Source organism: Salvelinus namaycush, chromosome 7 (assembly GCF_016432855.1).
Source record: "Salvelinus namaycush isolate Seneca chromosome 7, SaNama_1.0, whole genome shotgun sequence".
NCBI classification, from domain to species: Eukaryota; Metazoa; Chordata; class Actinopteri; order Salmoniformes; family Salmonidae; genus Salvelinus; species Salvelinus namaycush.
In genome coordinates this window covers 24,885,124-24,911,993 of record NC_052313.1, presented here as the reverse complement: position 1 = coordinate 24,911,993, position 26,870 = coordinate 24,885,124, and the positions used below count along the sequence as shown (strand labels likewise).

Below are 26,870 nucleotides of genomic sequence, written 5' to 3'. Positions count from 1 at the left end.
CCTGCAGGGGTAGGGCGAGTGGCTCCAGTCACGCGCCATCACTTATCACAGCCTCCTCTCCACAGTAGCAAGTCCTTATCTGGCCCTTATCAGACAGTGGTTGTAATGACCTTGGGGGTGGTGAGGAATTACAGTAGGACTGGAGTCCTCCCCGACAGGGACACAGTAACAGACACGTGACTAATCATGGTTAGGGGCCCTGTGCCTAAGTCTGAGCTTGTGCTGACAACCTCAGCCTTTAGGCAGGAATCAAAGATGAATTATCATCTTCCTAACCAAACAAGGAAGCCGTCATGACCTTTGCGTTTTGCGAGAGTAGTTTTATTGTGCTGTGTAAAAACAAGATGACTCATTGAGTTTAGCACTGACTTTGCTGACAGCATCTTTATTGAGGAAAAATGTACTTACTATGATTATGTGGTTGTCTCACCCAGCTATCTTCAGATGAATGCGCTAACCCAAGTCGCTCTGGATAAGAGCGTCTGCTAAATGACACATTTAAAAATATATATATATATGTGTGTGTGTAAAGGTTTGTTTTAAGATGCACTTACATCTTTCTGTCTTTCCCAGGTTATGCTGCCCAAAAGCTGTCTGAGTCCGAGTGAGAAAGAGAAGGGCTGAAGCCACACCGTTCCCTAAACCTGTTAGCTATCCAGACAGCCACAGCACCAGCACCCATTCCACAGAGGAGAGGAGCCATGAGCAACCCCAATGAACCCAGCAATGTTACAGACGCCTTGGCATCAGTCATCCACATCGTAAGTCCATTCGTTCACGCTGTGATACAAGTTCAGTAAGTCAGCCCAATCAGATCATCCTAACAAACGTTTGCCACACAATGCAAACAAACACAGACATCAAGAGACCTGTGATTTGACAATCAATGACATCAGTAAGAAATTGCGTGTCAACATACAGTTCCGGTCAAAAGTTAGGACACACTCATTCAAGGGTTTTTCTTTATTTTTACTATTTTCTACATTTTAGAATAATAGTGGAGACATCAACACTATGAAATAACACACATGGAATCATGATCATGATTAACCAATAAAGGGTTAAACAAATCAAAATGTATTTGAGATTCTTCAAAGTAGCCACCTTTTGCGTTAATGACAGCTTTGCACGCTCATGGCATTTGTCTGACACTTCTTTTGGTTCCTACATGATTCCATATGTATTATTGAATCGTTTTGATGTGTTCACTATTATTCTACAATGTAGAAAATAGTACAAATAAAGAAAAACCCTTGAATGAGTGTGTCCTAACTTTTGACTGGTACTGTACATTGATATATTATTGCTCCTGACTTTATATTGTGTTAGTTTATGCTAATTGAATATTCTCATAAAACTGCAGTGGTCCTCTGCCAGAAAGGATTTCATCTGATCTCTGACTGCCAAACGTCCTTGTTTCTTTGTACACGTGACACACATTCTCTCTATGCTAGAGTTCTGCTTCGTCAGCCTCTCCAGTTCACTGCGTTTTGGAATGGGAGTGTGTTTTTTGGATTGTGCCGTTCCTCTCAGAGCAGGGTATATACAAATCCATGCCCTCACTGGGATTGAATCCCCTGACTCCAGGCAGGTTTAGGGATATTTTTATTAATTCTGACTTCTGTATTGAAACATGAAACGTTTTTCAAACCATTTCCCTTGTGCCCCATTTGAGAAGTGCCTGCTACCCTTATACGACCTTATAGGGTGGAGATTGGCTTGGGGAATCAATTATGTCGAAGGTTACACAAGCCAAGCAATTTCCTTCCACTTTTCTTAAGCCAGCGTCTATTTAGAAATGACTGGCTGTACTAGGACCAAAATATCTTGTTGTATTTCCAGGCCTTTCCAGTGCCCAGTTTGTTATGTGGGGCAGAATGGGCACTCCAACCTAACATATTGGCATCAGTACTATTAGAAGCTCAGTGCTAAAGCATCTCTGTGGTTTAGGCTCAGAGCAGAGGCCAGCTGGCCTTGTACGAAGGTCAATGGTTAAAACTAGATTCCAGCCCCCTGGGGGCCTCTCAAAATAACAATCTGAAGAAGATGAGTAAGTTGCTTTGGGTAGCATTGAGAGAGGCCGTGAGGGTCATTCAGTAAAAAAAAGTTTTCTGGGCAATCAATGAGGAACAAATACACGTCCTCTTTATGGTTTCTTCAAATGATTAATTGAGATTGGATACAGAGTTTACAGCATCCATTTGTGACCCACACAAACATTCTCCCACGACCCTCTTAAGCATGCATGCATGCACACATACAGTAGACTCAAACACATGCACCACCACACACAGTGCAAGAGCGGTAGATACTAGAACGTCACTCACTGCTCTACCACTTCAGGAAATGCCTGCTTCCCCTGAGCTATGCATTTTTTTTTTCAGTGTTCAGTCAGCTGCTTCCTATCCCATGTTACACAATCATGTGGCTGTGGCACTAGACAACCCCCCCCCCTCAGGACTGGCCTACTACCTCTTGGTAGGTGGACTCTCCAAGACATAAACAACTAAGAGTGAAAGGACGCTCATGTCCCGAATACCTCCCTGTGTTAGAATGTAGCGGTAGTTCTGTAGTTGAATTGTAATGTCCCTGCTACACGTGTCTGAGTTGGAGAGTATGGACGGGTATCCCAGTGGCGGTAATTGCTAATTATGGCCTACAGATATATCTACCGTATGTCTGGTTAGAGTGACAAGTCTGCTGTTTTGTGACATTACACCGAACTTATTTAACCTTGGGCTCTGGGCTCTCCAAACCTTTTCCTGTCCAAGGCTTGTTGATGGACAGCATTGACGGCTGTGATTTGAATACAGTCTGCTGGTAATCAGATTCAGCCCATTAGTCAGTTCAATCTAACTCGGTTACAAAGCTGGCAGCCATGAAGCGTCTTTATAATCTCTTACGGAGAATTCAGACGGTTGTCAGGTTGTCAATACATACCCAAGCTGCTATCCAATTGACGTGTTAACAAAATCTGCAGCCATGAAGTTGTAATCTTTCTTGTACATTCGCACGAAGCTGATAGTTAAATTGACAAAAGACATGTAGGTTTGCTATATGACTGGAGGTGAAGCTGTCATTCGTCATTTTCCTTGCTTCCTTGCTCTTCTGAGTTAATAATTCACCTTTCAATCGATGAGTGTACATGCTTGTATGCAAGGGGGAAGAGAGAGTGTGTTTAAGGATAGTTGAGATAATCCTATTTGGATTTTGGAAGGGTCGGTCAACGTTGTGACACTGGGGTTGATGTCCTCTTCCTGCCGCTAGGTACTGCCCTTTTGTCATGTGACTGGAGGCAACCGAAAGAGACCTTAGACAGAGGTTGAAAATGAGATTACTGTGTGCGGTAGTTATTTTTTACTTATCAAGCAAAAAATACGGTCGCTAGAGATAATGCCGCGTGAGAAACGAGATTGGACTTTGATGGAGTTTCTTTACACAGCAGCAAAGGTGAGTTATGAGTTTGAACACAGGGTAACATACAACAACATAAAGAGTCACATGGGCATTGATCCCCTTTAGAAGCGCCTCTCCATGTGTGTGGACATGAAGAGACTTTTCCTGTTCTATGTCTACATACCACGTGCACTATATTGGTTTTAAAGGCTGAACAAAAAATATAGTAGATGGGTCTACACCTGACTTGTAGTAAAAGTGAACACAATGGGGTTCGAAACTGAATGATTTTGTCCTTTTTTCCCTGACAACATTTTGTTGTAATGTGTGCAACAAGTGAAACGTGAACTTTGCAAAGATTTGTTGCGACAACAACTAATAATAATAAAGATTTGTTGCACTGTCCAATTCCAAAGGCGTCTGCGACGGTCTTGTTATTTTGTTAACAGCCCATTGACTGTTTGCGTGAGTATGTGAATGGAGGACCACATTTCTTCTATTTGTTGTCTTAATCAGTGATTTGCTGATAGTTACCCCTCGACTGTCAACAGATGGAGCGCGCTAGATATCTCAGCAGGGGAATGTGGTCAGTCAGTGTGTCTTGTAAAACTCCTGGCTCTGGCAGCCATTAGCTATGTGTGAATAGTGTTGGACAGCTAGAAGTGGCAGGGCATGCGTCCTTATTGGCACCCTATTCCTCTATGTAGTGCGTTACTGTGCAGGGAATAGGGTGCTGTTTGGGACACAGATGTGGTGTGAGAGGATTTATACAATCAGCATGTTGTGAGTAACACCTCCCCTAGAAGTGACCCCATTAGAGAATAACTTTAGAGGAAGGCGTCTGGCATGGCAAATCGCCAGCCTCTCTTGTTTGTCCCTCGTAAAGGGATTAGAATTAAGAGTCCCCGCACCCCAACCCCCTTTCTCCTCTCTAAGTCACAGTATGACAGTATCCAATGTCACTGGCTATCATCACGCAAGCTCATGCAAGGGATATCACATTAATAATAATAATATTTATATAGCGCTTTTTAGTACATGAAGAATCTCCAAAGGGGCCTCCCGGGTGGTGCAGTGGTCTAAGGCACTGCATTGCAGTGCTAGCTGTGCCACCAGAGACTCTGGGTTCGTGCCCAGGCTCTGTCGCAGCCGGCCGCGACCGGGAGGTCCATGGGGCGACGCACAATTGGCCCTAGCGTCGTCCGGGTTAGGGAGGGTTTGGCCGGTAGGGATATCCTTGTCTCATCGCGCACTAGCGACTCCTGTGGCGGGCCGGGCGCAATGCGCGCTAACCAGGTCACCAAGTACACAGTGTTTCCTCTGACACATTGGTGCGGCTGGCTTCCAGGTTGGATGCGCGCTGTGTTAAGAAGCAGTGCGGCTTGGTTGGGTTGTGTTTCGGAGGATGCATGGCTTTCGACTTTCGTCTCTCCCGAGCTCGTACGGGAGTTGAAACGATGAGACAAGATAGTAACTACTAACAATTGGATACCACGAAATTGGGGGGAAAAGGGGGGGAAAAATTCATTAAAAATATATATTTAAAAAAGAATCTCCAAAGATGCTTAATAAAAAAAATGTTTTAATAAAGAATGAAGTTAATTGATAATTCATGGGCTGCATGGACAAAGATCTTCCACAGAGGCGGGTGCAAGTCCAGATGACATTCCACTCGCACTAGGACTAGCTCCACTCCACTATCACTTAATCAGTGTGGGAAAGAAAGCTTTAGCATTGGTGGTCTACCCCTCAATAACGTTTTATGCATGGCCACCCTCGATTTTGTCAAGCTTATTTCCTTGCGTTTCTCTGAACATCAACAACTAAGAATCAAGGTCAGTGGTTGAAAAGATTATTTGGTGGACAGTTTAATCAGACCTCAAAAGTGAAGGGAAGCAACTTTGAGGTACACTGGCCTGTTTACCTGGTGGTACCACTGGGGAGAAAGAAACAGTGGTTATATTTACACACAAGGCATTACCTTCAAAGACCTCATCAACAGATGGGCATGAGATCTCCTCGTCTGGCCTGCTGCTGCAGGAATGCAGTGACTCAACAGAGTATTACGTGATCACTTACTACTCTATATCCGCCATTGTACACCTGTTCTTCTGCCCTGAGTGTTGCTGACTGTGTGGGATTTCAGCCACCTCTCGGCTCCTCTAATCCTCTCTACAACCTCGGTGTAAGTGACTAGCTGAGTACTCATGACACTCACTTTGCTTGTAACAAACCTAGTATATGTTAAGCAGACAGTAGGGGTTATTGCATTACTGAGATTAATATTTCAGTATGCCTAATCTATCTGGTTTACTGTATTGGGGAACTGTAATTAGATATTAGAAAGCTTCCTCTGCGTCTCTTTTCACTTTCCACACGGCAGATTTGATTTCTCTTCTTGTGTGTGATGTTTATTTTGATAAAAGTTTTGTCTACCTACCTGGTTCCTAAGAAGGTCCTCTGCAGGCTTCCCCAAACCATCAGTACGACCAGGGTAAAGCTACAGTATGACAACTAACGGCCTGTGAGTGTTCATGGTACCTACAGAATCGTAGCACCAACCTCACTTCAGGGCATTGTGGAGGTCACTCTGCGTTCCAAGTGACCTCCACTTTGACCTTCAAAGTGTTCTACGAAGCCTCCGCTTCACCCTGCCCCCCGGCTAAGCAATGATAAGACAAGGCAGAGCACACTGCGTGTTCACATCTCCCCAGCTCATCTCCTATCTGATCACTCAGTACCTTCAAATGCAATGACTCATGAGATACAGTTCTTGCTGGGTGCAGAGCCAGAGGCCAATGCACTTTAATTTTACGCTTTTAAGTCTTCCAAAGCCACACAACCATTGCGTGCCATTGTCCTCTAACAATCCATTGCAGTCACGAACATGTCCAATGTTTAACCCCAGAACATTAGCACTTAGTTATTAGTTACACCACAACGCCTCCACCAAGTACCACCAAGTACCGCCTCCACCAAGTAGCAGGACATTCAGGTGTTCTATCCAATCTAGTTGTGGACAAATTATGTAAATATGTTATTGCAAGTTGTGGAAAAGCCCCATTTGCTGATTCAATGACCTATATGGCACATGTACAATGCATGTTCTCTCCTCCCACAGTACAAGGCTGAGAGAATGTTTCTGTAAAAAGAAAAACATGAGTGAGAAAGTTATGAGGGTCAAAGAAACCAAGACATGCTAACCTCTCCCCGTTACCAATAACGGGAGATTGGCATGTCTTGGGGGTATGATCTTTGACCTTCGGTAACTTTCATTATTCACGATTCATTCAGGATTATCCATAAGCATGGTAGTATCCACATTCATGCAGACGTGTTTAGAAATATATTATATTCTTATTTACAATAAAAGTGATTCCAAAATGACAAAACATTATTTACCATTATTTTCTATTGGGTACAATATAATTTGAAACACAACCAAAACAAACTGCAAATGCATCCAACAAGTTTGTAGCATCTAGGGCTGTTACGGTGACCGTATTACCGCCACGCCGGCAGTCACGAGTCATGACCGCAGTTAAATTCCACGTGACTGTTGATTCACGATAGTTAGGCTACTTCAAAACTGCACTTGCTAACAGCCATTAAGTCACTAATGGCACTCTAATGGTCCTTCTAATCACTCTGATATCAATGCAAATGTAATCAAATCAAACACTTAATGATTTAATTTAATAATCTGCTGAGGTAACAATAGCCGAAACCAACATTTTAGAAATTTCTGGCCTTGAAATCTGGCCATGATTTTTTTTAAATCTTTTTTTTATTGAACTGTTGTTTAACTAGGCAAGTCAGTTAAAACCTCTACCGCTTCTCTCTCCCGGATCCGGGATCCTCCTCATCAAAAAAGCTGACTAGCATAGCCTAGCCTAACGTGACAGGGATATCATATAATATAATTTTCATGAAATCACAAGTCCAATACAGCAAATGAAAGATAAACATCTTGTGAATCCAGCCATCATTTCCGATTTTTAAAATGTTTTACAGCGAAAACACAATATGTATTTCTATTAGCTAACCACAATAGCAAAAGACTCAACCGCATATTTTCACAATTTTTCTACCGCATAGGTAGCTATCACAAAAGCGACCAAATAGAGATATAATTAGTCACTAACCAAGAAACAACTTCATCAGATGACAGTCTTATAACATGTTATACAATAAATTTATGTTTTGTTCGAAAATGTGCATATTTGAGGTATAAATCATAGTTTTACATTGCAGCTACCATCAAAAATATCACCAAAGCAGCCAGAATAATTACAGAGAGCAACATGAAATACCTAAATACTCATCATAAAACATTTATGAAAAATACATGGTGTACAGCAAATGAAAGATAAACATCTTGTGAATCCAGCCAATATTTCAGATTTTTTAAGTGTTTTACAGCGAAAACACAATATAGCATTATATTAGCTTACCACAATAGCCAAACACACAAATGCATTTATCAGCAGCAAAAGGTAGCGATCGCAAAAACCAGCAAAAGATATAAAATGAATCACTAACCTTGACCAACTTCATCAGATGACAGTCTTATAACATCAGGTTATACAATACACTTATGTTTTTTTCGAAAATGTGCATATTTTGAGCTGCAAACCGTGGTTATACATTGTGAATATGTAGCATCGATTCACCAAATTGTCCGGAGATATTTTGGACACTCACCAAATCTGACCAAAGAACTCATTATAAACTTTACTAAAAAATACATGTTGGACAGCAAATGAAAGATACACTAGTTCTTAATGCAACCGCCGTGTTAGATTTTAAAAAATAACTTTACCATAACAAACAGCTTACGTTATAGCGAGACAGCGCCCGCAAAAAGGGCGGAAAATAGGACTCAACATTTTCCACAGAAATACGAAATAACATCATAAATTGCTCTTACTTTTGCTGAGCTTCCATCAGAATCTTGTACAAGGAGTCCTAGGTCCAGAATAAATCGTTGTTTGGTTTTAGAATGTCCTTTTCTCCTGTCGAATTAGCAAACTTAGCTAGCCATGTGGCGCGAACATGCCCATCTTCTCGACGCAAAGAAAGGAAAATTCCAAAAGTCGCAATAAACGTTGAATAAACCGATACAACTCGGTTGAAAAAAACTACTTTATGATGTTTTTATCACATCTATCAAATAAAATCAGAGCCGGAGATATCCACCGTGTATACCGAACGCTTTTCAGAAGCCAATGTCGATGTACTTCGCGCGCCAGAGAAGACAAAGACATTTCCAGACCTCCCACTCCAAGAGCTCTTGTTCGACCTCAGATCAAGCTAGACACCCCATTCCACCTTCCACTGCCTGTTGACATCTAGTGGAAGGCGTATGCAGTGCATGCAAATCCATAAATATAAGGCAATTCAATAGGCAGGCCCTGGAACAGAGCATCGTTTTCAGATTTTTCACTTCCTGTCTGGAAGTTTGCTGCAAAATGAGTTCTGTTTTACTCACAGATATAATTCAAACAGTTTTAGAAACTTGAGTGTTTTCTATCCAATAGTAATAATAATATACATATTGTACGATCTAGAATAGAGTACGAGGCAGTTTAAATTGGGCACGATTTTTTCCCAAAGTGAAAACAGCGCCCCCTATTCACAAGAAGTTTTAAGAACAAATTCTTATTTTCAATGGTGGCCTACGGGGAACATGGGTTAATTGCCTTGTTCAGGGGCAGAACGACAGATTTTTACCTTGTCAGTTTGGTGATTTGATCCAGCAACCTTTCGGTTACTGGCCCAAAGCTCTAACCACTAGGCTACCTGAACCACGTCTTCCCATATGGACAGAAAAGAGCAGAAGATCTGAGCGGTCCCATCAGATCCAGTTTGTCAAAACCAGGTAAAACTGTTTCCAAAACATGGTCATGGATATTGTTTTGAAGCCAAACACAACGGCAGCCATTTGGAATCATTTTGGATTCAAGTCAAATGTGAAAGATCAGCCAATAAATCTGGATGAAGACATTTTACAAATATGCGAGAGGAATGGTGATCTACTTAGAGAAGAAACGGGACCTGAAAGCAACCCCCGGTACCCTTGATAGTGCGTGCCGACACCGAGATGAACTGCTATATGGCAGAGAAAGAACCAGACACATCTGCTGACCCCCTGTCACGGTGGCAGCATAACCACTCTTGTTTTCCTTTATTGGCTCTGCTTGCCAAAAAGTATATGTGCATGTGTGCTACCAGCACTGTGTCAGAGAGGGTGTTCAGCACGGCAGGGAACCTAGTTACCTCTCTCCGGTCTTCACTGAAGCCCGACAAATTAAACATGCTGGTGCTTCTTAATCAGAACCTTACAGCCTAACTTTGGTGAGTGCTATAGCCTATGATAGTGGACTGCAACATTTTTGCAAAAACATACCTTATTTACATTAGTATTCAGACCCTTTGCTATGAGACTCGAAATTGAGCTCAGGTGTATCCTGTTTTCATTGATTATCCTTGATGTTTCTACAACTTGATTGGAGTCCACCTGTGGTAAATTCAATTGATTGGACATTTGGGAAGGCACACACCTGTCTATATAAGGTCCCACTGGTAACAGTGCATGTCAGAGCAAAAACCAAGGAATTGTCTGTAGAGCTCAGAGGTAGATTTGTGTTGATGCACAGATCTGGGGAATGGTACCAAAACATTTCTGCAGCATTGAAGGTCCCCAGGAACACAGTGGTCTCCATCATTCTTAAATGGAAGAAGTTTGTAACCACCAAGACTCTTCCTAGGGCAGTCCTAGAGCTGGCTGCCCGGGCCAAACTGAGCAATCGGTGGAGAAAGGCCTTGGTCAGGGAGGTGACCAAGAACCCGATGGTCACTGACAGAGCTCCAGTGTTCCTCTGTGGAGATGGGAGAACCTTCCAGACAACCACCTCTGCAGCACTTCACCAATTAGGCCTTTATGGTAGAGTGGCCAGACAGAAGCCACTACTCAGTAAAAGGCACATGACGGCCCACTTTGGGAGGCACCTAAAGACTCTTTGGCCTGAATGCCAAGTGTCACGTCTGGAGTAAACCTGGCACCATCCCTATGGTGAAGAATGGTGGTGGCAGCATCATGCTGTGGGGATGTTTTTAGGGTTGCAAAATTCCGGTAACTTTCCCAAAATGTCCAGGTTTTCCAGAAATCCCGGTTGGAAGATTCCTGCATTTCCCGATTATTCCCTTCTGATTACAGGAGTTTTCCAACCAGGATTTCTCGAAAATTGGGGAAAGTTACCGGAATTTTGCAACCCTAGATGTTTTTCAGTGGCAGGGACTGGGAGACTAGTTAGGATCCAGGAAAAGATTAACGGAGCAAAGTACAGAGATCCTCGATGACACCCTTCTCCAGAGTGCTCAGGACCTCAGACTGGGGCGAATATTCACCTTCCAACAGGACAACGACCCTAAGCACACAGCCAGGACAACGCAGAAGTGGCTTCGGGACAAGTTTCTGAATGTCCTTGAGTGACCCAGCTAGAGCCCGGGCTTGAACCCAATCTAACATCTCTGGAGAGACCTGGAAATAGCTGGGCAGCAACGCTCCCCATCCAACCTGACAGAGCTGGAGAGGATCTGCAGAGAAGAATGGGAGAAACTCCCCAAATACAGGTGTGCCAAGCTTGTAGCGTCATACCCAAAAACACTTGATGCTGTAATCGCTGTCAAAGGTGCTTCATCAAAGTACTGAGTAAAGGGTCTGAATGCTTATGTAAATGTGATATTTTTTATAAATGTGCAAAAATTTCTGAACGTGTTTTTGCTTCATCATTATGGGGTGTAGATTGTTTTTTTCCCCCTCATCAATGTAATCAATTTTAGAATAGGGCTGTAATGTAACAAAGTGGAAAAAGTCAATGGGTCTGAATCCTTTCCGAAAGGCAATGTATGTTTTGATTTAATAAGACATTATAAGGTTTGTATCATTCACAACTAAAGTTTCCAAATAACTACAAATCAATCGTTTAGCACTTCTTTCAAATCACTTTTTAAGCTGAACACAGAATAACGGCTCCATGTTCGCACTAGCTCATCAGTCATTTGGGAAAAATATCCTTTCAATTTTATTCAGCGATGTTCAATTATATTGTTAGTATAACTTCTTGAGCCTATGGGGGCGCCATTTTGACTTTGTAAAAATGAGTTCCCAAATTAAACTGCCTCGTACTCAATTCTTGCTCGTACAATATGCATATTATTATTACTATTGGATAGAATACACTCTCTAGTTTCTAAAACCGTTTGAATTATTTCTCTGAGTGAAACAGAACTCATTCTGCAGCACATTTCCTGTCAGGGAGTGAGATTTCAGAAATCGAGGTCCCTGTTCTGAGGTCAGTTTATAAGTCCCCATGTAAGCCATCGGGCTACATGCACTGCACACGTCTTCCTCTAGATGTCAGTAAGCGGGGAGAATTTGAATGGAGTGGATTGCGCAATCTGGGACCTTATATAAGACCGTGGAACGGAAGTACCGTCCTTTTCAACTGTGCGCCTGGCGCAAGAAGACATCACAATGGCGTCCTGCAAACGCTTTCGTTTTAGTAGTTCTATATCTCCGGTCATGTTTTTATTCGTTATAGGTGTTAAAGACATCATAAGGTAGTTAATTTAAACCGACTTATAGCAGTTTATAGCAGTTTATTGCGATTTTCTGGGATTTCTTTGTCATGCGCTATCACGAGTTGGACACCTCTCCAGTTGGTGGCTAACATTAGCGGCTATTTCGACCGGACAAGAGGACATCTTTCAACCCAAAGACGATTGTTCTGGAGAAAGGACACCTTGCCCAAGATTCTGATGGAAGCTCAGCTAATAGTAAGCAGTCTTTATGCTGTTAATTCGTACTTATGTTGACAAATGTTAAATAATAATTCCGCCATGAATTATGGGGCGGTCTCGCTTTAGCGCACGCTGTATTGCGCAGTAACGTTAATTTTAAAAATCTAACCCAGCGATTGCATTAAGAACTAATTTATCTTTCATTTGCTGTCCAACTTGTATTTTTTAGTCAAGTTTATGAATAGTTTTCGATTAGAATAGGTGCCTTTCCCAAGATTTCTCCTGACATTTTCTTTGCAGCTTGGCTACTTTTCTCATTGTATAACCACGATTTGTGCCGCTAAATATGCACATTTTCGAACAAACTCTATATGCATTGTGTAATATGATGTTATAGGACTGTCATCTGAAGAATTCTGAGAAGGTTAGTGAAAAAATTAATATCTTTTGGTGGTTTATACGTAATCGCTATGTTTGGCTTGAATCAATGCTGTTGTGATGTTTGCTATTGTGGTATGCTAATATAACGCTATATTGTGTTTTCGCTGTAAAACACTTAGAAAATCTGAAATATTGTCTGGATTCACAAGATCTGTGTCTTTCATTTGCTGTACGCTGTGTATTTTTAAGAAATGTTTTATGATGAGTAATTAGGTAATACACGTTGCTCTCTGTAGTTATTCTAGTCGCTTTGGTGAGAGTTGTGATGGTGGCTGCAATGGTAAACTATGATTTATACCTGAAATATGCACATTTTTCTAACAAAACATATGCTATACAATAAATATGTTATCAGACTGTCATCTGATGAAGTTGTTTCTTGGTTAGTGGCTATTTATATCTTTATTTGGTCGAATTTGTGATAGCTACTGATGGAGTAAAAAACTGGTGGAGTAAAAAAAGTGGTGTCTTTTGCTAATGTGGTTAGCCTAATAGATTTACATATTGTGTCTTCCCTGTAAAACATTTTAAAAATCTGAAATGATGGCTGGATTCACAAGATGTGTATCTTTCATCTGGTGTCTTGGACTTGTGAGTTAATGATATTTAGATGCTAGTATTTACTTGTGACGCTATGCTAGGCTATGCTAGTAGCTTTTCTACTGATGGGGGTGCTCCCGGATCCGGGTTTGGGAGGTGTTATAGCACTGGAATTATAAGCATACCTTGTCTGTTAAATTACTAGCCTGCTGCCATTGGCATGGCGCATAGCCAGATCAGTAACATACATAGGCTGACTCAGATTTATGTTAATCTGTTCTTCTGAAATACATTTTCTTCATATTATGTTTTATTTTTTTTATTTTACCTTTATTTAACTAGGTAAGTCAGTTAAGGGTTAACTGTCTTGTTCATGGGCAGAACGACAGATTTTTACCTTGACAGCTCAGGGATTCGAGCTTGCAAACTTCCGGTTGCTAGTCCAACGCTCTAACCACTAGGCTACCTGCTGCCTTTTATAGGAAATACCTGCCTAAAATAATGGTTTCATTGTGATCGTGTATAGGCTATTAAATGTATTTATTAGATTTTTAAAATGTAGATGTTTCAAAGGTACGCATCAGCAGCTTGCATGTGTGGAACCCCTTTATCAGTTAACGGTCAATTACCGTGAGACCAGCAGTTATTTGCAGTTATTTGCCACAGCCCTAGTAGCATCACAAGCTTGATGTAGTCATTACATGCTATAAATGTGGGACCAAATACAAAACTTTTGACTTCCTTATTTATAAAAATATTTAGGAGTGTCAATCATTTTGATCCCTCCCCTTTTAAGAAAAACATGTATTACTTGTTAGACAAAATCTCTTTCTCTGAGCAATTGTATTATACTGAACAACAATATAAACACGAAATGCAACAATTTCAAAGATTTTACAGAGTTAAAGTTCATATAAGGAAATCAGTCAATTCGAAAGAAATTCATTAGGCCCTAATCTATGGATTTCACATGACTGGGAATACAGATATGCAATGGGCCTCAGGATCTCGTCACAGTATCTCGGTACATTCAAATTGCCATCGATAAAATGCAATTATGTTCATTGTCTGTAGCTTATACCTGCCCATACCATAATCCTACTGCCACCAATGTTGACATCAGCAAATCGCTCGCCCACATCACACCATACATGTGGTCTGCGGTGGTGAGTCCTCTAAATGACGTTGGAGGCAGCTTATGGTAGAGAAATTAACATTAAATTCTCTGGCAACAGCTCTGGTGGACATTCCTGCAGTCAGCCTGCCAATTGCACGTTCCCTCAAAACTTGAGACATCTGTGGCATTGTGTTGTGTAACAAAACTGCACATTTTAGAGTTGCCTTTTAATGTCCCAAGCACAAGGTGCACCTGTGTAATGATCATGCTGTTTAATCAGCTTCTTGAAATGCCACACCTGTCAGGTGGATAGATTCTCTTGGAAAAGAAGAAATGCACACTAACAGGGATATAAATACATTTGTGCACTAAATTTGAGATAATCTTTTTGTGCTTATGGAACATTTCTGGTATCTTTTATTTCAGCACATGAAACATGGGACCAACATATTACAGTTTGTGTATATTTTTGTTCAGTGTAGTATAAAATATAATTTCCCTTTTTTTTTGTATGTGATGTAGCTCAGTATTTGAAGTATTTATTTTATACAGTCATCATTGTTCGTCTTTATCACGGGTGTCAATAATTTCAGACCCCACTGTGTACATACACAGTATAGTGTATATACCCTGAGTGTACAAAACATGAACACCTGCTATTTCCATGACATAGCATTCACCTGGTCAGTCTGTCCCTTATTGATGTCACTTGTTAAATCTACTTCATTCAGTGTAGATGAAGGGGAGGAGACAGGTTAAAGAACGATTTTTAAGCCTTGTCACAATTGAGACATGGATTGTGTATGTGTGCAATTGAGGGTGAATGGGCAAGGCAAAATATTTAAGTGCCTTTGAACGGGGTATGGTAGTAGGTGCCAGGTGCACAAGTTTGTCAAGAACTGCAACGCTGCTGGGTTTTTCACACTCAACAGTTTCCCATGTGTTTCAAGAATGATCCACCACCCAAAGGACATCAAGCCCCATCCCACTCCAAGGCCTCTGACAGAGTTTTAGGGTCTAAAGTACCTTGGTCAATATTGACACGTACCAAAGTTAAAATGAGGGAGGTGAGTGCAAGGTATTGTTTGAGGACCATTCAAACACGGCTTGCCCTTTCAGGTGCGGTTGGTTTGTCCTCAGAGCGAGAATAAATGCAGAGTCTTGTTTATTCTAACACGGCACAATCATAAGAGATAGGTTAGTGCCAGGCTGGGAGATACAGTTCCGATTAGCGCATCACGTGGTCACAGGGAGAGGGCTCTCTGCTCATTCTTGGGTGAATTATAAAGGGTGTTGCGATTCAGAGCCCCACAGTGTCGCCGTAGACGAGGGCATTGCCACTTGCCTCAAACACCACTCCTGACTCCCAACACTCATACCACAAGTCATCCCATTGAAACATGAGTCTGGTAAGTCCCTTAAATCACTGATGGAAGAGAAGGAGAGCATATTTTGTCTTTCTATTGCTGGTTCTTTTGCTGTAAGGGTTTGTTATTGCACATGTTTTTGGTTGTGGGAAATAGTTTCACCTCGCTGGCAATCCCTTACACATCCTCTCTAGCTGTAGAGATTGACTGTGAACTGCTGTGCACAGTAATAGGCTAAAAGCTGTCTTTACTACTCCTGGAGTTCCTAGTGAGTGGGGATGTTTTTCAGGTAGACTTGGCTGTCATTTTCCAACTGAACTTTCATGCTTTATTGAAAAATAGTATGTGGTTAAGATTGGCAGCACTACTCTTGGATGAAGTGCCCATCAACTGGCATTCATGTGTTGATTGTATTGGAAAGGACTACAGACTATCAAAACTTTCGAGATTTCAATTGTAGCTTACAGGTCCAAAGATTGGAGACTGTTGCAGAAAGCAACTCTCAAATGTGTTTTTAATGTAGGTCACTGAGGTAAGGATGAGGCCCTTGTAGTCTACCTGAGCAGCTTCGTGTGGAACTGTCTGACTCTCGACCTTTTGAAGGTTGAACAGAAGTTTCACGTTGGGTCAATATTGATTATTTGTGGCTAGGGCTGTGGCGTTTGGAATTTTCGTCAGCCGGTAATTGTCAAGCAAATAACTGTCGGTCTCACGGTCATTGACCGTTTAATTAACATAAAGGGGTTCCACACATGCAGCTGCTAATGAGTGCCTTTGAAACATCTACATTTTATAAGTCTAAAGTGTATTATAAACAGGTTGGTTCGTAGTCTGAATGCTGATTGGCTGACAGCTGTGGTTTACCACGGGTATGACATTTATTTTTACTACTCTAATTACGTTGGTAACCAGTTTATAATAGCAATAAGGCACCTTGGGGGTTTGTGATTTATGGCCAATATACCACGGCTAAGGGCGGTATCCAGGCACTCCGTGTTGCGTCGTGCTTAAGAACAGTCCTTAGCCGTGGTATATTGACCATATAACACACCTCCTCGGGCCTTATTGCTTAAATAAATCAATTGAATTGCCTGTACACCATTACAATAAATCCGTTATTTATTTTACCTAGTACACACATGGAGCGGTTATTCTGTGTTCAGCTTAAAAAGTGATTATTTGAAACAGGTTATGTGTTTGAGTGGCAATTTGGCAACTTGAGTTGTGAATGATACAAACCTTAATGTCTTATGAAATTAAACATATATGAGCTGCATGATTCCACTCTATTGATAATGTAAAAAGGCATACACCATTTCGATTTAAAATGACCAATATCAGCTGGGCAGGCTAAACACCACCATCACCATTATATAATGATTAAGCTGTTACGATTTAGCATAACACAATTATGTTTATGGTCTATTTTTTTCTTTCTTGAGACAACAAAAAGCATCATGGTGACATCAGCATTGTGACAAATAGTGGCTGTAGGCTACATATATAGACATTTTTGTATTTTCTCTTTTTTCTTGTTTAAAAGGGGTTTGTTATGAAGTTCATGTAAAAAAATATATGAATAAAAACACTGAAATAGTATTACATGTAAAGCAAAAGCACACGTGAGGAATAAATAAGACACTTCTAATTATAAAAATACAACCCAAGGGAAAATTGTAAAACTACTGCACTCAAGGTTTTAGCTAACTGTTGCCTATAATGGCTATTGTTTCAGTCCACTATCATAGGCTATAGCACTCGCCAAAGTTAGGCTTTAAGATTCCGATTTTAAGAAACGCCAGCATGTTTACTTTGTCGGGCTTCAGTGAAGACCGGAGAGAGGTAACTATGTTCCCTGCCGTGCTGAACACCCTCTCTGACACAGTGCTGGTAGCACACATGCATTTATACTTTTTGGCAAGCAGAGCCAATATAGGAAAACGAGAGTGGTTATCCCACCACAATGACAGGAGGTCAGCAGATGTCTTTCTCTTCCATATAACAGGTCATCTCGGTGTCGGCACGCACTCTCAACTTTAGTTGTTCTACAAAAGTTAGGCTATATGTTTTGATTTTCTCACAGGCTACAAGTGAAGACAGACACATCGTGGGACGCAACTGCTTGCATCCTTATCCAATTCCGAGGTGCATATTGAAGATATTGGAAGGACTGTCCACATTTACTTTTCGTCAGCCAACAAGATGACTAGGTCTACTGAACAGCAAAAGCACTAGCCTATGTCAATCTACTATCCCCATAGTAAAAAAGTCTACCTATTCTGTGTGAGAAATAAATATTCCAAAAATAGTCTGGGACAGTTGTAGGATGCAATAGATCCCAAATTAATACAACTAATAGCATAAAAACATATGTTTTACGCAATGTGGCTGACACAACAGATAAGAATGTTTGGCTTAAAATGTTGATAAACTATTAGACTATTTCTTCACATTATAAGCGCAGCAATGCGCACAAGGCAGTAGGCTATAAGCGAGAATTGTCCATTTGTGGGAAAACACCATTATCAAAAGTGACCGCGAATGTGATTATGCATGTAATGGTTTTATTATAAGATGCATTTTTATGGTGAAAATGATCTTCCCCAAACTTGAAACTCACGCGCTGCTTATGTTTGCCAGTTAGGCTGTAAACCCCTTGTAAAGCGGATACATGTGCTTAATTTTAAAACTTTTTTTTTTTGGACACTTTAGTTGTGATACAAACCTTATCAAAACATATAGGCCTATGGGCTAGGCTACATGAGGTGTGCGACTATGATTTAGAAAAAGTAGAGGAGAAAAAAAGCTGTTTCTTATGCTGGGCATTATTCACGAGTGATGATGACATGTAATTCACAAGTGATAGGCTAATATTGCCACCCATCAGACTTTCCTAATATTAAGCATATTGCTTCTCTTTACAACAGGAGTAATATTAGCCAATCACTTGTGAATTATATATTAGTACTTGTGAATAATGCCCAGCATAAGAAACAGCCTTTTCTCTCGCAACTTTTTCTCATCAGTCGCACACCTCATGTAGCCTAGCCCATAGGCCTATATGTTTTGATAAGGTTTGTGTCTTAACACATACTAAATAATATATGGGTGAAATTAGTTTTGATTTAGAATGGACCATTATCATGCACCTGTCTCCAAATGGACAGTGGGAAAAAATACATGTAATCTATGCACTTAAATAGTGGATGGAGGATGCTTTTCCCGTGATTCATTTTCATGCCAGCCAGGTAGGCTATACTCCTGTTGTAAAGAGAAGCAATGTGCTTAATATTAGGAAAGTTGAGCAATAAATATAGTAGGCTTAGCTGATGGGATCCTCCTCTTTTTAATAGAGGTCATCACTCTGTTTTCTCCCGCAATTGCATAGCCTATAGAAATATTGCGCAATATTGCGCATGCTCTCATGAAGTGTTTTGATTAGATTTTCGTTTACATTTGCATTGATGTCAGAGTGATTAGTGGGACAATAGAGTGCTGAGTACCAGGCAGTAAGTTTGGTAGGCTTCTAATGACCATCAGCAGCATCAGAGCTTGGAGCAAGCAGCCTAATTAACATGACTAAACGGTCATGTGGAATTTGACTGCCTTCACGACTCGTGACCGCCGGTGTGGCGGTAAAATGGTCACCGCAACAGCCCTATTTGTGGCACATGTAGACACTGTCAGAGATTCGTCTGCAAGGTTCTGTGTTTTACGCCTGTGTGTGGTATGTGTGTATTTGTAGGTCACACTGTAACTCCATGACATGGTAGCCAGTGCTGTGAAGATGGTTTTGTGCTTTATGAATGTTGTCTTACTGTTCCGTTTTCCAAATTTCTTCCCTATAGTTTAAACATGCAGCCCCATTGCTAAAATATTTATTTTTTAATATTTATATATTTTTTACATTTTAAGGTAGAAAATCACAATGATTAAGCTAATAGTTACTCTATACACGTAGTGCAGATTCTTTTATTTATTTATTGGTGTTATTTGGTGTAAGATGGACGAGTAGGTAAAAAGCCCATTGTCCACCATTTCTACAGACTGATGGGGAGTGTGAGGTGGAATAATCATATCTCATCAACCAATGTTTTTTCCTTGGTCCCCCTCGAGTGCAGGGGAGAATTTAATCTACCGATGACATGTTAAATGGCCTGAGAAAGGGTTTGGAGGGGCGTTAAATGAGGCATGGTGCCGCGACTGTTTGGCTAGTGTCACAGGAGTGGAGAGTGCTCAGTGAGGAGCCGCACGATCAGTACTATAGCCACAGCAAAATCTGCTTTGCCTTAGCGCTGGACAGAGGAGACGAGGAGAGGATCCCCCACTTTGTTGGGATCAAGTTCACCTGTGGCTCCACCTTTGCAACCATCCTTATCACAGCACGCCTCCGGCAGAGGTGGTCTGCAGCCCGATCTAGCACCCTGCTGCAGGGGAAAACATCACTTACCTCAGGGTTTCTCAGCCATCTCCTCAGGGACCATCAGGCGTTTCACATATTTGTTATAGCCCTGAACTGGCACACATGATTCAATTATTATTATTATTATTATTATACTGAACCAAAATATAAACACAACATGTAAAATGTTGGTCCCATGTTTCATGTGCTTAAATAAAACATACCAACATTTTTCCATATGCACAAAAAGCTTATTTCTCTCAAATGTTGTGTACAAATTTGTTTACATCCCTGTTAGTGAACATTTCTCCTTTGCCAAGATAATCTATCCACCTGACAGGTGTGGCATATCAAGAAGCTGATTAAACAGCATGATCATTTCACAGGTGCACCTTGTGCTGGGGACAATAAAAGGCCACTCTAAAATATGCTTTTTTTTTGTCACACAAGATAATGCCACAGATGTCTCAAGTTTCCAAGGAGCGTGCAGTAGGCATGCTGACTGCAGGAATGTCCACCAGAGCTGTTGCGAGAATCTCTACCCTAGGCCGCCTCCAACGTCGTTTTGGAGGAATTATCAATACGTCTAGCCGACCTCACAACCGCAGACCATATGTAATCACGACAGCCCAGGACCTCCACATCCGGCTTCTTCTCCTGAGGGATGGTCTGAGACCAGCCACCCAGACAGCTGATGAAACTGTGGGTTTGCACAACCAAATAATTTCTGCAAAAACCGTCTCAGGGAAGCTCATCTGCGTGCTTCTTGACCTGACTGCAGTTTGCCGTTGTAACCGACATCAGTGGGCAAATGCTCACCTTCGAATGCCACTACTGGCACACTGGAGAAATGTACTCTTCACGGATGAATCCCGGTTTCAAATGTACCGGGCAGATGGCAGACCGAGTGTATGGCGTTGTGTGGGTGAGCGGTTTGCTGATGTCGATGTTGTGAACCGGGTGCACCATGGTGTCGGTGGGGTTATGGTATGGGCAGGCATAAGCTACGGACAACAAACACAATTGCTTTTTATCGATGGCAATTTGAATGCACAGAGATACCCAGATGAGATCCTGAGGCCCATTGTCGTGCCATTCATCTGCCGCCATCACCTCATGTTTCAGCATGATAATGCACAGCCCCATGTCGCAAGGATCTGTACACAATCCAAGGAAGCTGAAAATGTCCCAGTTATTCCATGGCCTGCATACATGTCACCGATTTGAGCCTGTTTGGGATGCTCTGGATCGATGTTCACAACAGCGTGTTCCAGTTCCCGCCATTATCCAGCAACTTCACACAGCCATTGAAGAGGAGTGGGACAACATTCCACAGGCCACAATCAACAGCCTGATCAACTCAATGTGAAGGAGATGTGGCACGCTGCATGAGGCAAATGGTCACACCAGATGCTAACTGGTTTTCTGATCTACGCCCCCACTTTTTTTTGTGACCAACAAATGCATATCTTGTGAAATCCATAGATTAGGGCCTAATTAATTTTATTTAAATTGACTGATTTCCTTATGATTCCTTGAAATTGTTGCATGTTGCGTTTAAAAAATATATTTTTGTTCAGTGTAGTTGATCATTCGAGTCAGGACTTACCTCCCCGAGATGTCCCCAGGATCTCCATCACACCACTCATCACTCCACCATCCATCCATAGCACCACCCTGTCCAAGTCATTGATCAGTGCTTGTAGTGTAACCACTGTTTTAATTTGAGCCTGTTGTAGTGTTCAGAGACCAAGCACAAGCTCTTGTCCTTTCAGTGGATTTGTCCTGTGGGATGACTAGCACTTCCTTCAGTGTCCATTTGGTTCGAGCTGCATTGCTTTGACATGGGGAATAGGGATGAATGAAGTCGGCGAACAACCTCATAGAGCAAATCTGAATAAATGGATTGCCTAAAATGGACAATGGCTCAGTCCAGACAAAAGGACCTTGGCACTCCCATGTTGATCTAAAAGAATTGGATAAGTATTAGCAATATAGTTGTAGCTTTAACTTAACCTTCAGAAGACTTGATTACATTTTCGCCATACTGATTTACGTCTATCCAAACCGTTCAGATTTACTGTGGGTCTAGGATGGGGGATGTTTCTGAATGGGGCCTACAACATGGTTCTTTCTCAATTCGTCTTTCCTTGATTCCTTGCGTCCTTATCAAAACCCATTGGAGAAGAAGGTTCGATGGGGGAGACTTGGACCTTCTCCTCCAATACAATTAAAAGGAGTCGAGGAATCAAAGAAAGATTAATTGAGATGAAGCCAATACCTTTCCCTCTTTTCCCTGACTGATCTGAATTGACCCTGTCCTCCCTCTCTTCCTCTCTCAGCCGGAGGCGCCGTCAGCCTCGTCCATGCGAGGAGCGGTTGAGGAGGATGAAGGGGACCTGAACAAATCCCTGGGGGTCCAGCGCTTTCAGCAGATCCTCAGTTCCGCCCCCAGGGTCCCCGACGAGCAGCACCGCACCTACAACGAGGAGGACTTTGAATGTAAGCACACATACACAATTGTTCACACAACTTGCATACATGCGTAGGTGACTCACATACTTTTTTTAACCCCCTTTTTCTCCCCAATTGTTAGTAGTTACTGTCTTGTCTCATCGCTACAACTCCCGTACGGACTCGGGAAAGGCGAAGGTCGAGAGCCATGCGTCCTCCGAAACACAACCCAACCAAGCCGCACTGCTTTTTTAACACAGCGCGCATCCAACACGGAAGCCAGCCGCACCAATGTGTTGGAGGAAACACCGTACACCTAGCAACCTGGTCAGCGCGCACTGCGCCCGGCCCGCCACAGGAGTCGCTAGCGCGCGATGAGACAAGGATATCCCTGCCGGTCAAACCCTCCCTAACCCGGACGACGCTAGGCCAATTGTGCGCCGCCCCATGGGCCCCCCGGTCGCGGCCGGCTGCGACAGAGCCTGGGCTCGAACCCAGAGTCTCTGGTGGCACAGCTAGCACTGCAATGCAGTGCCTTAGACCACTGCGCCACCCAGGAGGCAGGTGGCTCACATACTTTTGTAGAAATTGTGGAGTGGATTACCTTAATTTTTGTGAATCGTAAATATAAACCATTGATTTACTAATAAAATAAGTCCCTCTGAAAACCACACAAAATGTTTGATCTGCTAACCATTTCCCTCCTGCAGACCACCGTCACTCCTCGCACCACATCCACCACCCCCTGTCCAAGCTGCCCTCCGATGGGAGGAGGAAGAAGAGCGGCAAGAAGAAAAAGAAGGAAAGAGAGCGCAAGGACAGTTCCGGCCCAACCAGCAACACCGCCATTGAGGAAGGAGAGGATGAGGAAGATGATGAGGAAGAGGGTGGAGAGAGCCACACCCATCTCTCTGAGACAGATTGTGACACCGTCAAAGAAGACGTACAAGTAATGACACATCTTTCATGTTTTCAAATGCGCTTTAACATTCACTTCAGTTGTCTGTCAGTTGTTTTTTTGAAACATGAACCAAAGGTAGCTTAGCGTAAGTCAGGGTTCCCCAAACTCGGTCCTGGGGCCCCTCCTGGTTTTACGTTTTGCCCTAGCACTACACAACTGATTCAATTAACCAACTCATCAAGCTTGGATTATTTGAATCAGTGTAGTATTAGGGCAAAAACCAAAACATGTACCCAGGTGTGGCCCCAGGACCCAGTTTGGGAAACCCTGGCGTAAGGCAATATGCATATCTTACACCACTGATACTGGGTTCTGCATGCCAAATGACACCTTATTCCCTATATAGTGCATTACTTTTGACCAAGGCCCAGGTAAAAATTTAGTGCACTATAAAGGGAATAGGGTGCCATTTGGGACACTGACATGTTTTTTTGCAGTGTGGCTGTGGTTCAACAGATCGAATCCCCCTGTCAGCATTATCATATTTTCCTCTATGAATATTTAAACACAAGCTTAATCAATTATTTAACTGGTTTGGGGTTACACTGTTATAACACTGACAACTATTGTGTTCTGCCACACATGACCGGTTTTGACCTGTGATGGTGTGATATGCGTACAACATTAGTTGGCCAAGCCATCACCCCAAGCTTTTCTCATATGAAGCTTTCTTTTATTCTTGAAATATAAAATAAATGCTCAAGAGTGTGAATCCTCACAAAACCCTGACGAAAAGAAGACCATGATTTTTGGGATGTTTTTATGAAATGTAATCCATTAAATAGTCCTTTGGAGGAAGGATTGTTGACATGTATATTTAACATTTTTATCTAAAATAATTGATCAAAGTTGGCATATTTATGACATTTTTGCCTCACCCATGTTTCCTTTGATAACCTTTTACTGCAGTGGGCTAACTCTGGGTCGGTCACACAGTGTTTCTTCGTAGTGTTAAACAAATCTACTTTGAAACAAAAGTACACACCTCACACACATGGTTATGGGCAACAGCATTAAAAGAAGACACTAGTACCATGTCAGATACAGAGTTGAAATGTATTACATTTAGAGTTTGATTATTCTCTTATTTAGTTAGAGTTTATTAGGATTCTCATTAGCCGACGCCAATTGCGACAGCTTGTCTTCCTGGGCTCCGACACATAACTAAAAATACATTACAGACAAAGACAATTTATATACATTCTAAAACAATAACATAGACATTACAGACTTTTATATTTAAAAACATTTGGTCACATGGGGGAGAGGCATTGTGGCGTGAGGTGTCTTTTATTTGTTTTTTTAAACCCGGTTTACTGTTTACTGGGACTGTATGAGATGGGAGTGCCATGGGTTAATGGCTCAATATAATTTCTAGATTTTTTTTCCCCCCTCAACCTGGGGACTATGAAGACACACCTGGTATCATGTCTGGTGGGGTAAGTATGTCTGTCAGAGCTATATATTAGTTGATTATACAGGCAATTTTGAATACTTCTCTCAAAAACAAGAATTGATGCTGACAATCTCTCCTCTACTTTTAGCCAAGTGAGACAGATGTGCAGACTGTTGACATTAGCCCTCTGTGTACACTGAAGGGCAAGACTTGCTGCTCTGTTCTGGGCCAGCTGCAGCTTTTCTAGGTCCTTCTTTGCAGCACTTGACCATATCGCTGTGCGATAGTCGATATTAGATAAAACTAGAGCCTGCAGGATTTGTTTTATCGACAGTGGTGTTTAAAAATGCTGAGCATAACTTTATCAAAGGCATACCTCTCCCCTCTTTGCAACAATTGAATCAATATGCCTTGACAATTTACAGTCTAAGTTGACACCAAGGAGTTTTGTCTTCTCAAAACAGCCACATCATTCATTACCAGATTCTGCTGAGGTCTAGAACTTAGGGAATGATTTGTACCAAATACAATGCTTTCAGTTTTAGATATGTTCAGGACCTTTTTTGTTACTAGCCACCTGGTCCAAAAATGACTGCAACTCTTTGTTTAGGGTTGCAGGGATTTCACTAGCTGCGGTTGCAAACCCTCTGTGTTCTATTAGATAGATAGCTCTCGTCCCATGACATGGCAGAGGATGTAAAGCCATAACAAATCAATTTTTCCCGATTTATGGTCAATAATCACAACGGCTGCACTGAAGTCAAACAATAAATCTCCCACTCTCTTATTATCCATTTATTTCAGCCAATCACCAGTCCTTTGTGTCAGTGCAGTACATGTTGAGTGCCCTTCTCTATAAGCACGTTGAAAGTCTGTTGTTAATTTGTTCAGAGAAATAGCTTTGTACCTGGTCAAACAACCTTTTTCTAAAAGTTTGCTAAGAGCCGGCGGCAAGCTGACTGGTCAGCTGTTAGAACCAGTAAAGGGCGCTTTTACCGTTCTTTGGTAGTGGAATGACTTTAGCTTCCCTCCAGGTCTGAAGATGAACACTGTTCTCCAGGCTCAGATTAAAGATATGACAAACAGGAAGGGCAATGTAGTCTGCTACCATCCTCAGTAGCTTTCCATCTAAGTTGTCCAAACCAGGTGGTTTCTCATTATGGATGGACAACAATCATTTCCCCACCTCTCCCACACTAACTTTACAGAATTCCAAATTACAATGCTTTTCTTTCCTTATTAGGTATTTTATGCATGAATATGATGGCTCACAGTTTGCCCACTTTGCCAATGAAATAGTCATAGGCAGGAAACACTCAACTTTACAAAAGCAATAAACCAAGCTTTCTCGTTCAGCATGTGCCGCTCTCTGATGACAACATTTTGTGAAAATCACCCAAAAATGTTGTTATTTTTTTGTTGTGGTCTAGGTTTTGTGGGGAATCACTCTGAATGATTTTAAGGCGATTCATTTTCTACATATTTGTATATATTCTTTTTCTCTTTACCATGAACCCTATTGCAGTTATTTTCAATAGTATGTTGAATATACAGAACACTCATGTTCATGTCATGTGTGCCCTCACTCCCTCCATAGTTCTTTCTGTCAGATGAAGATCGCCTGGTCACACCTACCACAGACAGCCCCCACCCTGTCCGAGGGATGGAGGTTGTGCCTCAGTCGGCCGTGGGCACCGAACCTGAAGATGCCGCCTCCACCGAGTGAGTACACCTCTCTGAATACACCCATATTTTTATTTCATTATTACCGTAATGAGGTGATTGGGTGAGATCATTTTTGCCAGTTGAAGTGTCACCCTGCTTTGCGTCACAACACGACAAGGACTCTTTTGTAGCACTTAGCCTGATACTGCTTGCTCTGAGGCGTTCTCAGTCACTGATTGGATGAGAGAGGTGGTGTGTGTGTGTGTGTGTGTGTGCGTATGTGTGGTCTCACCCAGGCCGGCCGGCACACACTGTACGTTACCATG

General features: G+C 41.9%; 1 protein-coding gene across 2 annotated transcripts in view; it reads left to right on the top strand.

Moving 5' to 3' along the window:
• Nucleotides 1-611: 611 nt before the first annotated feature.
• Nucleotides 612-26,870, top strand: part of LOC120051131 (anion exchange protein 2-like) — a 41,803-nt gene continuing 15,544 nt past the window's right edge. Inside the window, exons 1-4 of one of the 2 annotated variants that reach the window (XM_038997819.1) lie at nt 612-761; nt 22,411-22,570; nt 23,233-23,471; nt 26,477-26,601. In XM_038997819.1, coding sequence (XP_038853747.1) covers nt 702-761; nt 22,411-22,570; nt 23,233-23,471; nt 26,477-26,601 — 584 coding nt within the window. In that variant the 5' untranslated portion in view covers nt 612-701. Of the gene's footprint in view, nt 762-3,290; nt 3,451-22,410; nt 22,571-23,232; nt 23,472-26,476; nt 26,602-26,870 lie in introns of those variants that run through there. The other variant, XM_038997821.1, reaches the window with a different exon arrangement.